General features: G+C 36.3%; 1 protein-coding gene across 1 annotated transcript in view; it reads left to right on the top strand.

The window, feature by feature from the left end:
- Positions 1-19,500, top strand: part of LOC110448870 (histamine H1 receptor-like) — a 120,823-nt gene extending 101,323 nt beyond the window's left edge. Inside the window, exon 2 of the mRNA XM_021495347.1 lies at positions 17,940-19,500. Within this exon, the coding sequence (XP_021351022.1) occupies positions 17,940-19,481 (1,542 nt within the window). The 3' untranslated portion in view covers positions 19,482-19,500. The remainder of the gene's footprint in view (positions 1-17,939) is intronic.

The raw sequence follows: 19,500 nt of genomic DNA, 5'->3' as shown, positions 1-19,500 counted from the left end.
TATTCTTTAGCGTCAACAGTGTTGAACGGAAGAGAAACGGCGTAGATAATGATAAGTTGTCTAGTGAACACCACGTAAGTGGCGGGTAATTAGACCGGCTGTTTAAATAGTGCCCGACATAAGAGTAAAGTTTGTTGATAATATACCGACTCCTTCACTGTGAAGGGTTTAACTATTACAGAATCGTTAACAATACAACACAGGAGTAAATGGGATATATATTACTGAGTGTGTGTGTGTGCGGTTTAAGCAATAGCTAAGAAATACATGCCCAGCACTTATGCCAGGTTTAAAGTGCGTGCGAGATTATCAGTGAGTTTACACACAAGCAATTGCCACCGGGTATTGGCAGGAAGTGCCCTTACAGCCAATACTGATGAATTGCTCATGCATGTACCAAGTCATTTTCTCCACCACCAGCGCTAAAAAGTGCGATTGTTCGCTGTGAGAGATGTAAGCGCGTAAAAGCTTCTTGGAATATCGGTTTCACGATTACGTTAATATGGCACTAATGATGGAAAAGTACAACCAATAGCTGTCAAGCATGGCAAGCTTCGCACGTATCTCCAATACATATATCAATAGCATTTCTAATTTTTTTCTTGAAAGCAGTATTACAATACTCCTGTTTATTGTATATTTACATCTTAATAGTTTTTTTCTTTTCCACAGCATTTTCCTCAAGACGGACATCTCTCGTGTACGCTAATCTTTATCGAACCAATTGTTTTCCTGGCAAGTCCGTTTATTGGCGTACCACTTCGTTTTCATGGCCCTTATAGTGCCCCTTTTATTCGATAGCTATTCCCTTTATCATACCCCTGCATCGTATCATTGGAATACCACTATTGGACCCAGAGGGAAAATGCATATATTCATGTAGCTTTTAACATAATGACAGAAGCATTAGTGACAAGTATATAAAGACGAGATGATAATGTTAAAATAAAAAGAAGCATTTTATCGTTCTTTGCAAACATTACCCGAAATTACGACACGACGGCATTCCCAGCAAACACTTTCGAAGGTAGAACTCCTTCAATTCATCTTTATCTGTGAATGTGTTAGAAAATAGTTTTACCTACACCTTAGATTAGTTCAATGGAAGCCATTTCGTCAACTAAGTATGGCATTACACAACACCGACATAAACACGAATATCCTCTCGACAACACTTCAATGTTTCCTCTCGAAATTCCCAAAACATCAATAATGATATACAACATACTGCTTCGCTTCCTTTGATGAAACGGCAATCAAATCAGTAAAATGACGACAGTTCACATGTATACCCTTCACCGGCTAAGTACTGTAACAACATATCATTAACACAGAGGCCACCCAAGTTACTCGTTGAATTGCCTATGGACTACATTTGTCTGAAAAATTCTCAGCTGCAATAAAGAATGACTTAAGATTGAAAAAGACACAATTTGAGAAATAGATACTTTGAAATTAATTTGTATTTACGACACAGATCATGTTGTTATAGAACTCGTTTCCAAAAATATGAAATTTAGTCTAGCTTTTTAGTTATACTGGAAAAATAAGGTCGGAGATATGTTATTGCAAAAGAAAGCTGACATTAGTAATTACAATGAAGGAGTTAATTTACATTCCAAGATTAAAGAAATATATATGCCGCATACAACTTTTTGTTCCGAAATGTGGAAAAATAGTTGACCATTGAGAAAAATTCCTGAAAGGTCCATGAAGGAAGGGGTTAAACAATTGTCAAATAGAAATAATCAGGGTGATGAAGGCATATTTTATGATATAATTGTATGATATGAAGGATCACTTTTAGCGGTTTCAGGAAAACTTTACCATAAAAAGTGGAGAAAGAGAATTAAATACGTAATGTGCTACTGTAAATACTAGCCATAGCATTGTGAGGATATTCCATTGAAAAGTTATTTAATAAAATATATAAAAGACAATTATATTTTCTTATATCATTTGATAAAGGTGGTTTTTAACACACTGCGTTTTTACATTATTTAGTTTTGTTTCATGCAGGTTACGCAGCTTGAAATCAATAAATCAAATCTTAGCTATAAACAATGTGATCCATGACCTTGTGTAGGCAATGAACATAAATATTTCAATTTTATTGTACACACGTGGGAACCCAACCCTTCTACAGACGCCAATTAGGGACACATACAAGGAGATTCAAGGACATTCAACGTTACAAAGAAAATGAAATAAGGTTTTAAGACTAAGTCAGGAAGCTGATATGTAAGCCGGAATTTCACAAGGTCATGCTACATATATGTTCTGTCTGTATATGTCGTGATGTATATTTCGACATTTGCTGTTCATCCCTAATAAAACTGGCGATTACTTTTACTGAGCAATCTCTTTTCTCATTATCAGCTTGAACGCTTAAAGATCTTTATTAAACACGGGTAACTTTTGAAGCCCACAGCATATGTTAACACTGAATGTACATCTAGACAATTGTGTATTTACTGCTTGGTAGCAATAACTATCTAAAATGTATGACTTATCCTCGTAAAGTATCGATTTATCCTCCCTCGAACTTTGCATTATTATGGTACATTTGTAAAGTGTCAGCTTACTAATTTCTTCAATTCTTTATTATTTTAACGATATCTTGTTCCTTCTGACTTTACGACATTATCATCGTATTCAGTCAATGAATGAATCTGGAACACTTCACATTATCGTTAATAGTTATTTCTATCCGCGTTTCTTTATATCACTAAACGCCTTCAATTTACATGCAAAGGGTCTTAAAGTGAATATTTCCACTCTCTACGTGTATCTTCTTATAATTCTTCGCTATGTAAAAGTGGATTTTTTAGCGGTGTGGATTTCTTTTCTTTTCTTTTTTCGCATGTGAGTATTTATTTGTAGATTATAGAAACCGCGAAAATATCTCACATGGCGGTCAGTTTAAAGGCTCACACCGTGAACATTTCCACAAGTAAAAATGTCCACTTTTACAGTAATTGCAAACAGTCAGTTAAATGTATCTGCGTTTCTTTATAACCATAAATAGTCACTTGAATCTATCTTCTATCTGCAAGTCTATCGTCGAAAATAGTCAATACCACCAATGTATATACGTTCTCAGTAATAGAAATACCTAACAATCGTATATTCCGTCTTTGCGTATTGCAGAGTTATCTTCTCTTGGGAACAGGTATTGATTGTTACGTCATTGGTTTGTGTGAGAAAATTACGTCGTTTTCTCAAAAATTGATGACGTTACTCTCACAAACAAGTGACGTAATAATCAATACCTGCTCCCAAGAGAAGATAACTCTGCAATATGCAAAGACGGAATAAAACATTCAATCACCCAAGATATACGTTCACTGTATTAGCTATTCGTTACAGTCGTATTCATAAATGTTTTATCACCCGAAATATAACCGTAAATAATCAATTGAATCTATCATCTATCTACAAGTCTCTATCGTCGAAAAATAGTCAACGCCACCAATATACAGTTTATACGTTCGCCGTATTATGAACACCTGACCATCGTAATTAAAGCGTTCAATCACAGGTCACTGTAAAATAAATATCTTACCATGATATTTATAAATGTTCAATCAAAACCTCATAACGATAGTGTAATGAAGCATATACATGTTTCCTTATGGTTTTGCTTTAAATATCAGAGGATTTAGCAAAACCAGATGAATAGTTACCTATGAGTGCAAGTATACGCTGTTCTGCTTGTTTTGTGTCAGTATTTCCATCGCTTCATTTATAGTGCCATAGCCACCTGGATATTAGAGCAGAGTTACAGTTATACACAACCAAGACCTTATTATAATTCGCACTAGGGATGTTGACTGAGCAACAAGATTAAGGAAGGGTGAAGTATCTTACTCAAACATACAACCATATCCCACCTCCTGCGGGGGGAAACCTACAAACACATCGAGCAGCAGTCTGATATAGTCATGACCGGCTGACGGTCCTGTCATAGTTACATGACAGTGTCCTATTTCATCTGTTTTGAACATTTTACAGTGCCTTTTATCGGCATTCAAAGAAAATTCGTTCGCAAGTTACCTATCGTCAATAGTTTTGCCTTTTTGACTCATCGGATACTTCATTGTTCACTAAGATTTTCGCGAAGCCCTGTAAAGGCTAGCAATGGTTGATTTACAGTTGACGGTATACGTTGATTGGGGCTTTTGCTAAGCAGTCACCATCGATCCTTTGGGAGGGGCGATCACCAGTTTGTCTTGTCAGTTACATTGAACAGTGAAATGCCTTCAAGTGAGTTGATTGGTGTGGTGAACTGTTGACCTCCCAATCTAAGGATCTTACTACACAGCAATATACAACCTGGGTTCTCCAAAAAGCTCGGTAGTTCTGGAATTGATGGGTAGATCCTTCCAATTTCACCCTTCATTATTCCCCAAGTGTTGTAGTAGCGGTCCTAATTTTATTCCGCCTGTGTGATTCAGTATGACCTTTGCTTTGACCTTTAGTCTTGACCATTAATTCCAGCAGAGATGGGCCTGGCTGTTGGCGGTCAAATTCTTCAATGGATATATTGATACTGTAAGTGTATAATGTTACAAATCGTACGTCGAGTCAATTAAGTTAACACGTTGTACTGTCATACCACATAATACATGGCTATGTACGTGACCTTTCAATGCTAACGCCCCATCATCAATGTTATTATACTGATCGCGGTCAGGTCCTAGAAGGCGGCCAGACGTTCTTTTGAATTTGCAAAAATGCGCAGCTCCATGCTATAATTATGTCGTAAAATGTAGAAATATGTTTAGTGTTATTCGATTCAAATCAATCAGCAAAGCTACCTATTTGTAAAATTAAGTATACATACATGGATTATACAACATCGCGGATGAATTTTCGTAACCGAGCGGAACAGCATCAAACATAAACGTTCATGCCTCCAAGGTTCCAATTTTATTAATTTTAACCTATGAAAAATGGCGGAAGACGTTGACTGCGGTTAATTTACACTTGATATTGAATGTAAATCTCTCTTGATACACAAGGATAACTGCAGAAGGTGGATCATGTTTATCTGTTGAAGCTTTTACTTCCATGTTTAATATCATGAAAGCATGATTCTTTTGTCGATTGTTCTGTGTGACGTCAGAGCAACGTATATGTCATGTGTCGTGTGCCATTGAAACGATAGCAAAACAATTAAGCAGAATATTGAAATGACGGAAGCAGAAGACATTATTTTGCACGTTCTTACATAGACAGACAACGCAGAAGAAAACCAACAAATCAGGGCTGGTTCTACCCTGGTGTAGAAATAATCTACATGAACGCTGCCGCCGTTATAAGTTCGTATTTCGTTTTTTATTGCTTTTATTTTTCATTACAAACGTTACATACCTAATCTGGAACATAGCGCAAACATGCAAACATGTACATGCGATATCTTATATCTTTATAAGATCACACTTTTTATGCGTCTATACATTTTTACCTAGGTTTGAAGAAGGAACTAGGGGTCCTGACCCCTTGGTCCGTAGAAGCGACGGAGAAAGTAACGAATGCAAGGACAGATATAGCTGTTTTATATGGCTGCTCTCAAATCCTCTTAGATTAGGTTTCCTCCATTAATGAATTAGGTTTCCTCAACTTTAATTTCCATCACCATCAAATGGTGTGCAAGTAGGGTTTTTTTCATTAACAGAAAATTGCATATCGTACGGTTAAACATTAAACGCCGACGTCCACGTGCCTACCTATGACCCGTGACAAACCGTAGATAACAAACAGACACCCACACTTGTGTTACCACTTACTGTAGTGTTACTATGTAGCGCCTCCTGATTACAAGAGTATGTCCAAATCAGACGTGACGAGGAATGCGTAAATATCGTCATGTTAACCGTTCTGGTAACTTTTAATTTAACACGTGTTAGGGTATTGGGAACATCAAGCGTGTAGTTAAGTTAGAAATTAATCAGTGAGGATGGTGTCAGTGTGCCTTTTATTGCCTTCATCATCACACAAGTAATTACACAATCATGACTAGCGAATGGCGACCTTGCAGTTTTTGAGTTTTGAAAACAATTAGCTGATGGCTACCTTGCAGTTTTTGAGTTTTGAAAACAATTGATCTTCTATGCACGAAGACTCTTTTGTGCTTTGTAAGTGGTAGAAAGATCAATACCCTGTATTTTGTAAGCTGTACTAAATCCCTTTTTCTGCTTTGCACGTAGTTGTAAGTCCTAACATTTGTACCTTGTAGGTCGTACTAAATCCCGTATCTTTCGCTTTGGACCTGGTACTAAGTGCTTGGTCCTACCTCATTCTGTCCCGGTAGTGTCCCCCTAAAGACATCTGTCTATAGCCGATGTCAGAATAATGTGACGGGGTTGAGTGTCTTCTTGTCGTTTCTAAGTTATAAAATTCCAGTGAATTGACAACATAAAAATGGACATCACGACTCGATGGCTAGTGCATATAACCTTAACTTTTATAAGGACACCACTAAACAACAAAACCTAGAACTAAGACCCGTATCTCGTCAATTTTACGTGGTATTGTCATGTCAGCAGTAGATAGTTAAAAGATATAGTCTTTTGATTCTGTTAGAATGTTATACCACTACACAGGACTAACGAGGGCAATAGCACTTTCGTCACTCCAAAAGAGCATACATACAAAGAAGCAATTACTGTCATGTGTCATTTAAATACAGATGTCTGTATCGCAAAAAGAAGCATATGAAACTTCTTTACTATTTCTTTTCTCAGTTGTATCAGTTGGAGGCACGGTGGTCTAGTGGTAGGATGGGTTGTATGTTTGAGCAAGATACTTATCTCCGCCTGTTCCAGTCTACTCAGCTGTAAATGAGTACGAGAAAGATATTGGATGGATGCAAAGGCCCTATAACCTCGGATAATAGTTTGTGACCGCGAAGCGGTTTGTGGTTAGAGTACACTCCGCTTTTTTGTGTTATAGCTCCATAACATAAAAAATATATTCAAATAAATCCTTATAATTTATTCTGCTATAAATAATCCCTGTGGAAATCCACTTTTATTGATGGACTCTTTTCTCTTTGAAATTATTACGCCGCTGTATCAGCCAATTAAAAGCGACGTTACAAACAGCGTCGTCATTTATTTACGTTCTTGGCTGATAACGTAAATGTATAAGCCAATGAAAATACTTGTTACAAGCAAGATTAAATTCGTATCTGTTGTTTATTAAATTCTACAAACGTCAATGTTTAATACCTTTGACTTTTATCACTCCTAATTATGCGGTTTTCATATAGTCTGCTGCTGTGGTAAAGAGAGCTTATTCATATATCGGAATGTAATGCTTCTATGTGTCCATTTACACGAATCATTACTTTATAAGGACATTCTACCAGGAGCTTTTAAATTTACGCTAAGGTCGTCATCAATGTTTTGTTTTACAACTAAAGTATCTCAGTGTGTGTCACTACTAACGTCACGTTTATGTTGTTACAGATCGTGGTTACTAGTTGAATTGAGAAGAGGCATATCTTCCAGGTCAACTGCGTTTCAAGCTTCCTGGTTGTTCTGGCTGTCGTATATTATCATAGCGCATGTGTCTCCTACGTTTACGACAACTCGTCCGAAGCAACTGCTTTTAAAGTGTTGCATTGGGTATTAATAGTAATTAACATTCTCTTTCTGTCGTTTTTCTCGATTCCAACTGTTGTTTTTTTCATGTCTCCTTTAATTTCTGATTGTAGGCTGTTTGTTGGTGCTATGGTGTACTCTTGTATTTTTCTTAGGAACATTTCATTCCTTTAAACAACTGAAAACAGCGCTTTTGAATATATACAAAATAGCATGTTTATGCATAAGCTTGGGCATATCTTTGAAATATCTTAAAGGGAATATCTTCCCTTTGCTACTGGCATGTCACCTCTAATTTGTGGACAAAATTGGAATTAACTTTGACCTCTAAGCCAGCGGAATTATTGGAGATAAGGTCCAGCACGTAAAGTGCAAGAGTTATAATAAAAAATGTCGTTATAAGGTAAATGGAAAGTGGACGATCATAAAATTAGGGAATATTACACTAAATCGATCCATGATGTCAGCAACACAGAAAGAAGAGTTCACAAAAGGGGCAACACTCTAGATATCTATTTGTACTTCAATTCCGAGGATTAAGCCTTTGCCGATTGCTGTAGAACGACAGTAATGGCCACCACCGTCTTGACTAATACGATACGATTCACAATACAATTTTAGCTCCAAAGGCCCCTGTCAATCAACTGAAAGGACTAATCTAGAACGAAGCACGATAGTGATGCCACTTTCTTTAGACTCATTTGACGTGTAAAATCGTTGGGTGTACCGTATAATTTATAAAGAGACTCTCAGATGCAATTTTCTCTAATATTTTGACATTTCTAAATCTGGCATCTGTTGAAATACCGGTTCGCTAATGTTATAGATATCAAATCGAGGGAGTTTCCGCATGCACTCCATAGCCGTGTCGATATCCTTATACCGTTCAGCAAAGGAAGCCAAGGGCTGGTCCAAACCCGACCACTTGAAAAGAGAAAAGATACAAGTTAAACTTTATTGCGTTCGTTAGTTCGTAAAAGTTGTAACCGTAGCATGTGTTATTACTAATTGAGTAATTTTCACTTTGATGTTGATGCTGACAACACCGATATTACTGATTAGTACAACCAACATTTGTTCAAAACGTTAATTGGATCCCTTAAGAGTTATTTGATAGGATAATGAGGATCGAAGAAATAGCTCTATCAAAACCTTACCCTGTGGTATCAATCAATCAATTTGCTGATTTTCCTTGTTGAATTATAAAGTTATGCTAGCGGTATTATACAACGAAACACTAAAATATCACTGGATTGAAGAGATATATTGAGAAGCATGATACGTTACCACGGCTGTTAAACATGTTTTTATAATTCATCGTTAAAGTTTGATTAATTTCTAGTGGTACAAAGAAAATCCACACCACACCCTGTCCTCGCTGAGAGGGTTAAGTCGAGCAGACAAGGTAAAGGAAAGCGTAAAACTCTGTAATAATGGAAAATAAATACCTGTACGCGATCCTAAAACGTAAAAACATGTTATCTTAGAGTAGGAAGAAAACTCTAAAGGGAAACACATATGTCACCAAACGGAAGACAAATATATTACCCAGAAGGAAAAGAAACATGGACATAATGCCAGATAAATATATTATCCTAAAGGAAAAACAGAAACATACATCATGAGGAAAATATAACATAAATACATTATCGTGAAGGAAGACAAGTGTTATACTCTTTAAGGAAAGCAAATATATTACCTGAAAAAGATGAATATATGACCCTCAAGAAAAGAAAACTATTACCCCCAACAAAAATCAAGTTTAGAACCTAAAGAAAATAAATGTAATACCCTGAAGAAAAGAAATATATGACTCAAAAGGAAAACAAAGGTATTTCTATAAAGAAAAATATCATATCAGCCGTATATTACGGTCACCTTAGTACACTTTTAGTTATCCAAAAGGCACATGTCAGTAACCAAAAGACCAATTAACGAACAAGTTATAACTAAAAACATAGATGATACCAAAATAACAGGGAAAGAAACGTTAACATAACAAAAGTAAAAGAAGGAAAAAAAGAAAATAAAACAGGAAGAGAAACTTAAACAAAAGAACAGGAATAGAAACGAAAACAAAACAAAACGAAAATAGAAAAGTAAACGAAAGAACAGGAATAGAAACGAAAACAAAACAAAACGAAAAAAGAAAAAGTAAACAAAAGAACAGGAACAGAAAAAAAGAAAAGTAAATAAAACAACAGGAATAGAAACGTAAACAAAACAACAGTAACAGAAAAAAAGAAAAGTAAGTAAAACAACAGGAATAGAAACGTAAACAAAACAACAGTAACAGAACACTTCACAAAAATCACAAATAGGAAAGTTACCGACACAACAGAGAACTAGCCTATTTAGATACCACCTGCCATAACTTGAGCCAGCGAAATGTGATAACTGTACTGAGTGCCCTATTTCTAACACAGAAGACTGTAAATGTGAGTTTCTATTTTGTGGTATTCTATTGGCTCGACTACGCCTACCTTCCCGAAACATTACAGAATGTCGAGCCTGCTCTGTACCATCTTTGACATTTTTGTCAAGATTATTCTTTTTATATTCTTTTAGTTTTGAATTATTTTCAATAATAAGGATAATGTGTTAGGTCTAGTTACTCTGCTACAACTGAAGGGCGATAGAGCTTGTGGAACCCCAACACTGCCAAGATATACGGCAAAACAGCAGTTGTTCCTTACCGAATAAATGTGTAATGTAACATTGATCTTTGTATATTAGTTCAGTAGTTCTCAGTTACTTGTTGTGTTGGTCTTCACCATGTTTTAACTTTTACATGTTAACTAGTATCTCTCCTTTAATCGACTTTGCAAATAATGGATGTGCAGTAAATATTTTAAGTTTGTCTCATGGCCGATAATCATTAAATACACGGGTAATCGACTCTGACAATGATTGGTTTTGCAGTGAATATCTCTTTTCTGAGTATGTCTCTTAATCAATTATCGGTAAATAAAGGATATATATTTTTAGGCATGTAAGATGTCTTCAGTGTTTTCATAGGTGCGACGTATTGTACCATATGAGTGAAATTATATATAAATAATAAAACTTGCCTTTTTTCCATATCACACACAGTATCAACCCGAGACTCCAATATCAGCCCGAGGGCTACTATACAGGAAATCATTAAATTAGTTATTGATCATTTATACCAAAAAACGCTAGCGTTGTGTTGAAATGTTTTTAAATTATTGAATGAATGTAAAGTGTTTTGAGGGGAACTATTTCATTGCGCGCAAAAACTAGCGTATCTAAGGAACTCACCTTGAAGGTGGTTATAATATAAAGCCTTGAAGGTGGTTATAATATAAAACGCCTTGAAGGTGGTTATAATATAAAGCCTTGAAAGTGGTTATTACATAAAGCCTTGAAGGTGGTTATAATATAAAGCCTTGAAGGTGGTTATAATATAAAGCCTTGAAAGTGGTTATAATATAAAGCCTTGAAAGTGGTTATAATATAAAAGCCTTGAAGGTGGTTATAATATAAAGCCTTGAAAGTGGTTATTATATAAAGCCTTGAAGGTGGTTATAATATAAAAGCCTTGAAGGTGGTTATAATAAAAAGCCTTGAAGGTGGTTATAATATAAAGCCTTGAAAGTGGTTATTATATAAAGCCTTGAAGGTGGTTATAATATAAAGCCTTGAAGGTTATTATAATATAAAGCCTTGAAGGTGGTTATAATATAAAGCCTTGAAGGTGGTTATAGTATAAAGCCTTGAAGGTGGTTATAATATAAAGCCTCACATATTTGAAATTTGTTTGTCTTATCGTTCCCGGCACAGACATGACATTTTCATTTAAGTTTGTATTTATGGCCTTTTAAATGTAGGGTGACCGTTTTAGGCGGTAACGTCTCACTCGAGGCACCTAGAAATGACATGTCGTCTGCTTGTACGCAATAAATCCTTCATCTGGTCTAGATGAAAAACAAATGTCGGTTTGGGAAAACAGTATGGCGTAGAAATTCCGAAGACAAAGTTATATCGAACAAAGGTAAATTCAATTTGTTAGTACTGTGCAATTTTATTGAATAATGGAATGGAGTGTACTTTTACCAAATTAGTTTAACAGGTTTAGCTCCTAATCGAGAAGCTGTTTTGTCAACGTCTGAGTTTATTCGCATCTGTAGAACAAAGCGGTTGTTGTTCTCAGAAGGAAATCGAATCCTTATAATAGGGCGTATTCATCATTTTTACATGTAATATCCAATTAAAACATAATATGTGTCATAAAAGAACAAATTACTGTTTCTTATATGTTTCTTTAATATATACATACTTATCTTTTTACGTAAGAATGATAGATATTCATTTGATAACATAAGGGATTGTGTTCAGGTTTTAAACATTAATACAGGGACGGTAGTTTGTTCTAAATAAGCATGACTGATATTGTTTTTATAAAAAAAAAAGTATTGTGTCATATAAAAGAATGACAGATATTGTTTTTTTACAAAATATTAGGTTAATATTGTGATTTATCAAAAGGACCTATTGGTATTTTACGGAGTAAAATTACCTATAATGCATTATGTGTTCTTCAGTGATGTAATGAAATGTCCTATTTACGAACTCCTACTTTATCACTTTTCATCTAGTAAAAATATCATTTTTTTATTTTTACATTTCAGCGTTAAACGTAATTTGAAGAAAAGAGATCACTAGATTGCACCATACAGTTGATGTTACTCTTTTCATTTGACCGTCTACAATTAATTCCGCGTTTTACTTTAGCAGCCATATCGTACGTTTAGTCTGGAACTTATTTTTGATTCTTACTGACGTCACTAATTCTCTGTAGAGTGACCCAAATTTCTGACAAAGGTGCACAAAAAATAACTTTAAAATCATCAGAGGATTTTCCATGATGAATCAGAATGGGATTGCCCCTACTTCAATTTAAAATTTGCGGCGATATATCATGTTTATACTGTTGCAAATTTCGGTTTATTTAGTTTCGCCCCCAACGTCGCTAGTTAAGCTCTACCGCAAATCTCAAAAAACATAGCAGACTTATAATTTAATTTGGACTTCATGAACATTAGACATACCATCCTTACTTTGTAATCCAGTGATACTTTGACATCAGAGATACCACTTCCTCTGGTAGTTCAATAACATCAGTCATACCAAAATAACAAATATTGAAATTATTATAGGACATTAGACATACACTTGAAAAATCAATAAGTCTCAGAAACCAGACATCAACTAATTCTACAGATAGGATTGTTTGTATGACGTTTTTCGTCATTAGTATGTTGAACAAGTTTTGATGACATAACAATGAACTTTATAACCATACAAATATACATGCTTGCCTTAAACAAGAAATATGATTATTTTAGCTATAATAAGATCGAACAAAATAGCAAAACAGTTAAGAGAGAGGGAAATATGATAGGCGAAATACACGAACGAGACTTGACGTTCATTTTAAAGTCACGTGATAAAATTAACCAATCAAATTTGCTGTTATAGAGATAATGTATAACAATATATATGTAACGTCGTCTCCACGGATACACTTTCAGGTATTCCGTTTGACTCCTTAAGTTGTACCATACGTATCTTAATATCAGCTAGGGCAAAAAAAGCATACACATACTGATGTTTAATTGTCGATTGGTTTCAAAAATACTACTTCCTCTAGTGTTACTGGTCGGTCAGTTTTTATTGTGCGACGGTGTTCGGTTTGGTTTGATTTTATACTTTTTAACGTCCTATCAACAGCTAGGGTCCTTTTAAAGACTTGCCTCCATGAGTGTTTTGTATGCATGCATGTGTGTAAGTGTGCCGGTGAGAGAGTATGTTGGTGTATTTGCCTCCTTGTGATAGCGCGGATTTGATGCCGACTTTATAGTGCTATCTCACTGAAATACCATGCTGAACCACCCAGCACAGCATTCCGCCTGATCACATTATACTGACAACGGGTGAACCAGTTGTGGCCATTCCCCTAAATGCGGAACGTATATTGTTTAAAACTTCCATCATAATGATAGCATAATACCCATGTGACTGTGTAGTCTTATCGCACGAAATACGAATCATCACATTGCACTGTCCTTCTAAACACACTCGTTTGCTTTTACTCATTCTCCGCATGCACGTGAGATGTACGTCCGTGTTATTGAAACAGGAACGAGAAAGATCTGATCGTTCTAGCTGGGTCTCCCTGAGGTGATTACGTAGGCATGGACAATCCTTGTTCTAATTACCTAGGAATTTCCCCAGTGTCCTCTGCAGTACCCCACTAATCCTGCACCAATTCAAATAGACAGGCCAGGGTTGGTACAGCAACAGTAAACCTAACACAGAGCGAGTTTTCTTTGACACGTATCGTGCTAACGTTACACACAATAGCTGCCTCGAACGTACACTGACGTTCAGTATAGATTTATCACTAAGTTTGCTAGTGATATAGGTCCCTTGTTTTTTTAAATCCAAAGACTTATTGCTCTCTTGAGCTTGTTTCGACCTTAGCGTAACCTAGATACAATAACAAATGCTCTGCTAAGGCCAATATATATACCAACTCGGATCAAATGCATACACATATTCAAAGGTCGTCGGTGTGCTATTTGAACAACATACACAATAATCTATGGGGTTTCATCGATTTGACGTGCGTTTTTGACACACATCTCACACCGGTATCAACTTTTAGGCTGTTAAGATTTATCTTTCACCATATAAAGCTTAAATCATAGTCTCACAAAGTTACAGTCATGCGCTATTAGTGCAGAACTGAAGAACAAATTTGTATGAGACATGTCCTCAGCTAATTGTATTCCGTCTTGTGCAAAGATAGGAAATGTTGATAGAAGTATTTCAGTCTCAAAAAGGTGTAGCTCATGTGATCAAAGGCCATGTTTGGTTATCACAGGAGTGCAAGTAAAATTTGCGTGCGAATCCAATTACTTGATTTAATATTCAATGTTATTTATCATTCTTTCGATTATTATAATGTTTATCATTTTTTCAACAATGAAGTGTTATGTTCTACCATTAATAACTTCATATTGGAAACGGTTGAGATTCGGGTTCAAATATTGAATATGAAAAGGAATATCACTAAATTAATACAGGCTGAGTAGGCACGCAGTAGAAAATGGACTCCTATAGGGGATCATATAGGGACGTTACTTGAAGGCTGATTCCCACACACATGGTCCTCAGACACGTTCAAAGTACACATATGCAGGAGCGAAACCTTGCGAAATCGATCTTATCTAAACGTTTTCTGTTTCAGACACATCGTATTTGTTCAACATTTCAAAATGGTGAACCAAAAGCTAAAAAACCTTCATCAAACTTATTTAAGACAGGACTTACAGCCATTCCCTAAATAAAAGTATTCTTTCAATATCTTAAAACCCCAGGCTTACAATATCTTATGTTGTCTATGGTATCGAGTGTGTTTTCTGAAATCTGACATATGCTCGTGAAAGTCCACTGCAATTTCGATCAAAGGTTAATGGTCCTAGTTGGCAAAAAACCGTCAGCAGATTCGATGTTTATATCAACTTTTCAACCTCCTGGTAATTCTATTCTGTCTACACCCGTATTTCAGTTAATAACATCATGACATACGTTGGAGACCACATCGGAACGTAACCAAATACATCCGGGCACTGTTTGCCAAACGGATGCTATGACCGTTTAGACATTTCCCAGTCCTGGATGCAGACATACAACTATGATATATGTTTTCACCCCCACGACAGGCGTCCTAAAATGTAGTTGCAATAGTCGCCGGTATTACAACAACGTAAAGTTTGAAGACCTTAATGGAACTTTAGAGGAACTATATAGTATACGCTCCACTGTAGTTGTCTACAAGTGGGTTCAACAAAAACTTACTTGGAGGGTGCATCGATTACTAATGTCTGTTCGTACGGATACTCACGGCGTTCCAGTAACTCCTATTATTTCACTCAGTGTAAATTGCCAGCTATGTGTTAGATGCTATTGCAATCAGGATTATCCTACAACACAAATTTGTCGAATCTAACATATCAGCGTTTTTCGAATACAAAAGTATTCAATATTATTTAGTTATTTCAACGACACGTTTAACGTTAGAATAGACCGTCCTTACTCACATCCTCATATACATGTATCTGTGGTTCAGCTTGACACGTCGTCACCGGAAATATAAATAGTATCCATGATACAAAGCTACGTAAGCTTTTCATGAAAGGCTCAAAAGTGTCGGGAGACTCATCTTTTCAATTGGAATTGGAATTTCTGAAAATATATGTATTCTGTCGAAGTAAGTCATTTAGAATGTCAATGTAGAATGCCAAGCAATGCACCAGATGGTGTTTTTGACTTTTTACGACCTTTCAGTAATACTTCGAGTCAAATAAAATGAGTCAAGTAAAGGCTAAATGGTGCAAAAATCGAGTATGTTATGTTACTGTTCCAGAATTAAATCCAGCTACAAGTTTACGTCTGACCTTGGGGACTAATAGAACAAAAGCAGAGTAAACCACCTTATGTTCTGTGTCCTTGGATGTGAAGGTAAAAAGGCACAAAGACTGTTCACACATAATGGCCACATAAACAGCTGCTTCCAAATGTCATCGTAATGAAAATCATACCCTAGGCACTGTAGCGACACTCTTCTTAGTCATATGACCCTGACACAGGATTATCAGTTGTTTCTAGGGAGACACCGCTAAAGGAAAGAAGTATATATTTTTTGTGGGAGAGAAGAACGAAGGTAGAGGCGCAAACTGTTGCAATGAAGGTAGAAATAGAATCTGGTTCTCCAATGCCAGGTTTATAGAGGAGACGGTGACAAAATATTCATGATTCTGAAGGGGGTCTAAGTTAGTCGGCTCTTTGGATCACATAACAGGTTTTTCTTTCCTTCAACATGCACAGGGGAATACTGTACTAACATATATAGCATAGTTAACACGAATTACTGATAAAGTTAATACCCATTATACATAACATACCTGAGGAGGTACTTGACTGTCGATACGTGTAGAAGTTATGTAATGATGTGTGTGTGTGTCTATGCTTAGTTCAGATATCACTAAAACAGGATCTAACTACAACTAATGCTTACCAGAACCAAGTTGCTCAAAGCCTGGTAACCTTAGTGATTCACAAATAAAAAATTAAAATTGGAATTTAAAAAAAATAAAAAATTATAAGCCTAAAAATATTTTTTGCGTTTTATTTTTTCCGAAGATTGGATTTACTCCCTGTACATGTAGTTTATGTTTTGAACGTGAAAATAACATTAAAAAGGAAATAAAATGTTGGTTTTAATTTCTCGGTCAGCTAACCAGACTTTTATCAATTGGGCACATGACTCTACGAAAGGCTTCGTCCTATCGAAACGCCCTACCTTCACTTTTAAATTATCTTGTAATACATCAAACCATCTTAATGAGGCACTAAAAATCCCCCATATTATAGCAAAGTAATCCAATGAGCATTACTGGGCCGTTTATGTAATAATGTACATTTTCGGTATTAAAATATATAAGTAGATGGGATCTTATCTCTAAGTGGTGTACTTTTACCGAAGACGCACTCGTGTACTACAGAGTTGATACAGAACTGGGGCATGCACGTACTGCTAGAGGTAAAAAGTTAATAAAGTTAGGGAAGCAAACATATTAAAGTACATTATCCGAGGAAACATCGACACAAGTGTCATTGAAATTTACGACATGTACGTTTTAAAAAGAAGCATCAAAATGTAAGATATCGCGAAAATACCCTAAGCTATAAACAATAATTGTATTAAAAGATTCACTGTTGACATCAGAATAAATGTGTTAAGAACTAAATCAAAACAGTCAAAACGAAAAAGAAAGGTCGGTATCACAATTCATATTTCTAATCATTGTTCATTAGTTACATTTGAATTAGAGAATCGGGCGATTTATGAATTCATTAAGGATTAATGAAATAAAATATGTTTTAAGCATGTTACAAATTTGTTCGTTTCTTGTTTTTGACTCTAAGTTATTTGGTCCTTATGTTGACGGTGAAGTATTTTGTATTGTTTACAGTGTTAACGATCAAGTATTTGTTTGATTTCCTTGTTTTATGACAGCCTACACTGCGGAACAGCGGCATGTAAGACACAGAAACCATGAGTGTAATGTCTGCTGGTCTGTTTGAAGACGTAAATCCTCCATAAAAAGGGAATGCATGTATTAATGTATGAAAAGTAAATCTTCGCCTCTATCATGCATTTACTGCATTATTAAACCTCTTAATTTTCATTTTTAGTTGATGTGTTCTCGTTTCTAAAGTCTGCCATTGTGTTTACAGGTGAGCAACATGTACATCGTGAGTCTAGCGGTTGCCGACCTGATCGTGGGGTTATTTGTCATGCCCGTCAGCGCCATCTACATCTTCACGGAGGAATGGCTGTTCGGGGTGGCCATCTGTCAAATCTGGATCGTCATCGACTATACCGCCAGTACTGCTTCCATCTTAAATCTCTTCATTCTCAGTGTGGACCGTTACTGGTCAGTTACCTCCCCCTTAAAATATCTCCGAAAACGGACAAAACGAAGGGCGCTGAGAATGATTTCAATAGTTTGGCTTGTTTCAAGTTTGTGGGTCATTCCCATTGTGTCCTGGCATCATATAGCAAACAGTGGAATCAGGCGAGTAGCATCCACTGTGTGCGACACGGAATACGCGCACGATTCGGTGTTCAAGGTTATAACAGCCTTCTTTAATTTCTATCTTCCACTTGCAATAATGTATAGCTTATATGGAAAAGTATTTCACGAGATACGCAAACGATCCGCTTTGGAGTTGGGTCAGAGGTACGCAAGACCAATAGTGGTAGATAATCTGCAGTACACCGCAGATTCTCCAACTTTAGAAAACAGCAGCGACGGGAGATTGGATTCTTTTTCTGATGAAAACCATTCCATAAAGACGGATTCTAGTAATTATTCCTCTATAAAACTCGCGCCGTGCAACCTTGTACGCTCAAAAAAATCTAAAAAGTATAGAAAATCAAAACCATCAAAATCTAAACGCAAACATTACAAGAAACACAACCTCGAGGAAAATACTTTTAATCCGAAGTGCAAGGTAGAATATATCTACGATGAAAATGTCTTGGATCCGAAAACAGAGAAAGTAGAACGTTTTTTCTACCAGGAACATATACCTATGAGTACGAAACCGACGCGTGAGATTTTAATCAATCCCCCAATAACTTGTAACGAGCCTTCCATATCTTCTGGTGGAACCCCTGTGAGTTCCAGTAGCGAGGACAGGCGGACATTGGGGTATAAGAGTAAAAAGGACCGACAGAATTATTCTTTAATGAGCGGATTGCGTCAGATACGACAAGCCGAGCACATTCTCGACCACACGGTATCCGTGTCTCGGGACGGTAATGGTGTGACGCATATTCGGAACTCCTCTAACGGACGGGCGAGAGGTGGGACGGCAGTGATGTACGACGATGAGTCGAACCGTCGTCTATCCTCTTCGCTGAATATCAAACACAGAATAAAAAACATCCGACAAAGTTCTTTAAAAAAGGAAATAAAGGCTGCGAGACAACTCGGAGTGATAATGGGTGCATTTACCTTGTGCTTTCTACCGTATTTTATTTTGTTCCTCGTTATAGCGTTCTGTCCGGATTGTATACATCCGGATTTAATGACTGCTATGACGTGGATTGGCTACTTGAACTCAACTTTAAATCCAGTTCTTTACCCACTGTGCAATATCAACTTCCGACGGAAGTTCCGTAAAATGATGAGACTAGATCGTGATCAAAGACGTAGACGCCATAACATTAGGACGGTTGAGAGGAATAGTTTTACAATGAGGTATGACTGACCTAACATCGAAATATATT

This window comes from Mizuhopecten yessoensis, unplaced genomic scaffold, assembly GCF_002113885.1.
Source record: "Mizuhopecten yessoensis strain PY_sf001 unplaced genomic scaffold, ASM211388v2 scaffold4359, whole genome shotgun sequence".
Taxonomy (NCBI): Eukaryota; Metazoa; Mollusca; class Bivalvia; order Pectinida; family Pectinidae; genus Mizuhopecten; species Mizuhopecten yessoensis.
Note: the sequence above shows the minus strand (reverse complement) of the source record. Positions and strands in the feature narration are given on the sequence as shown.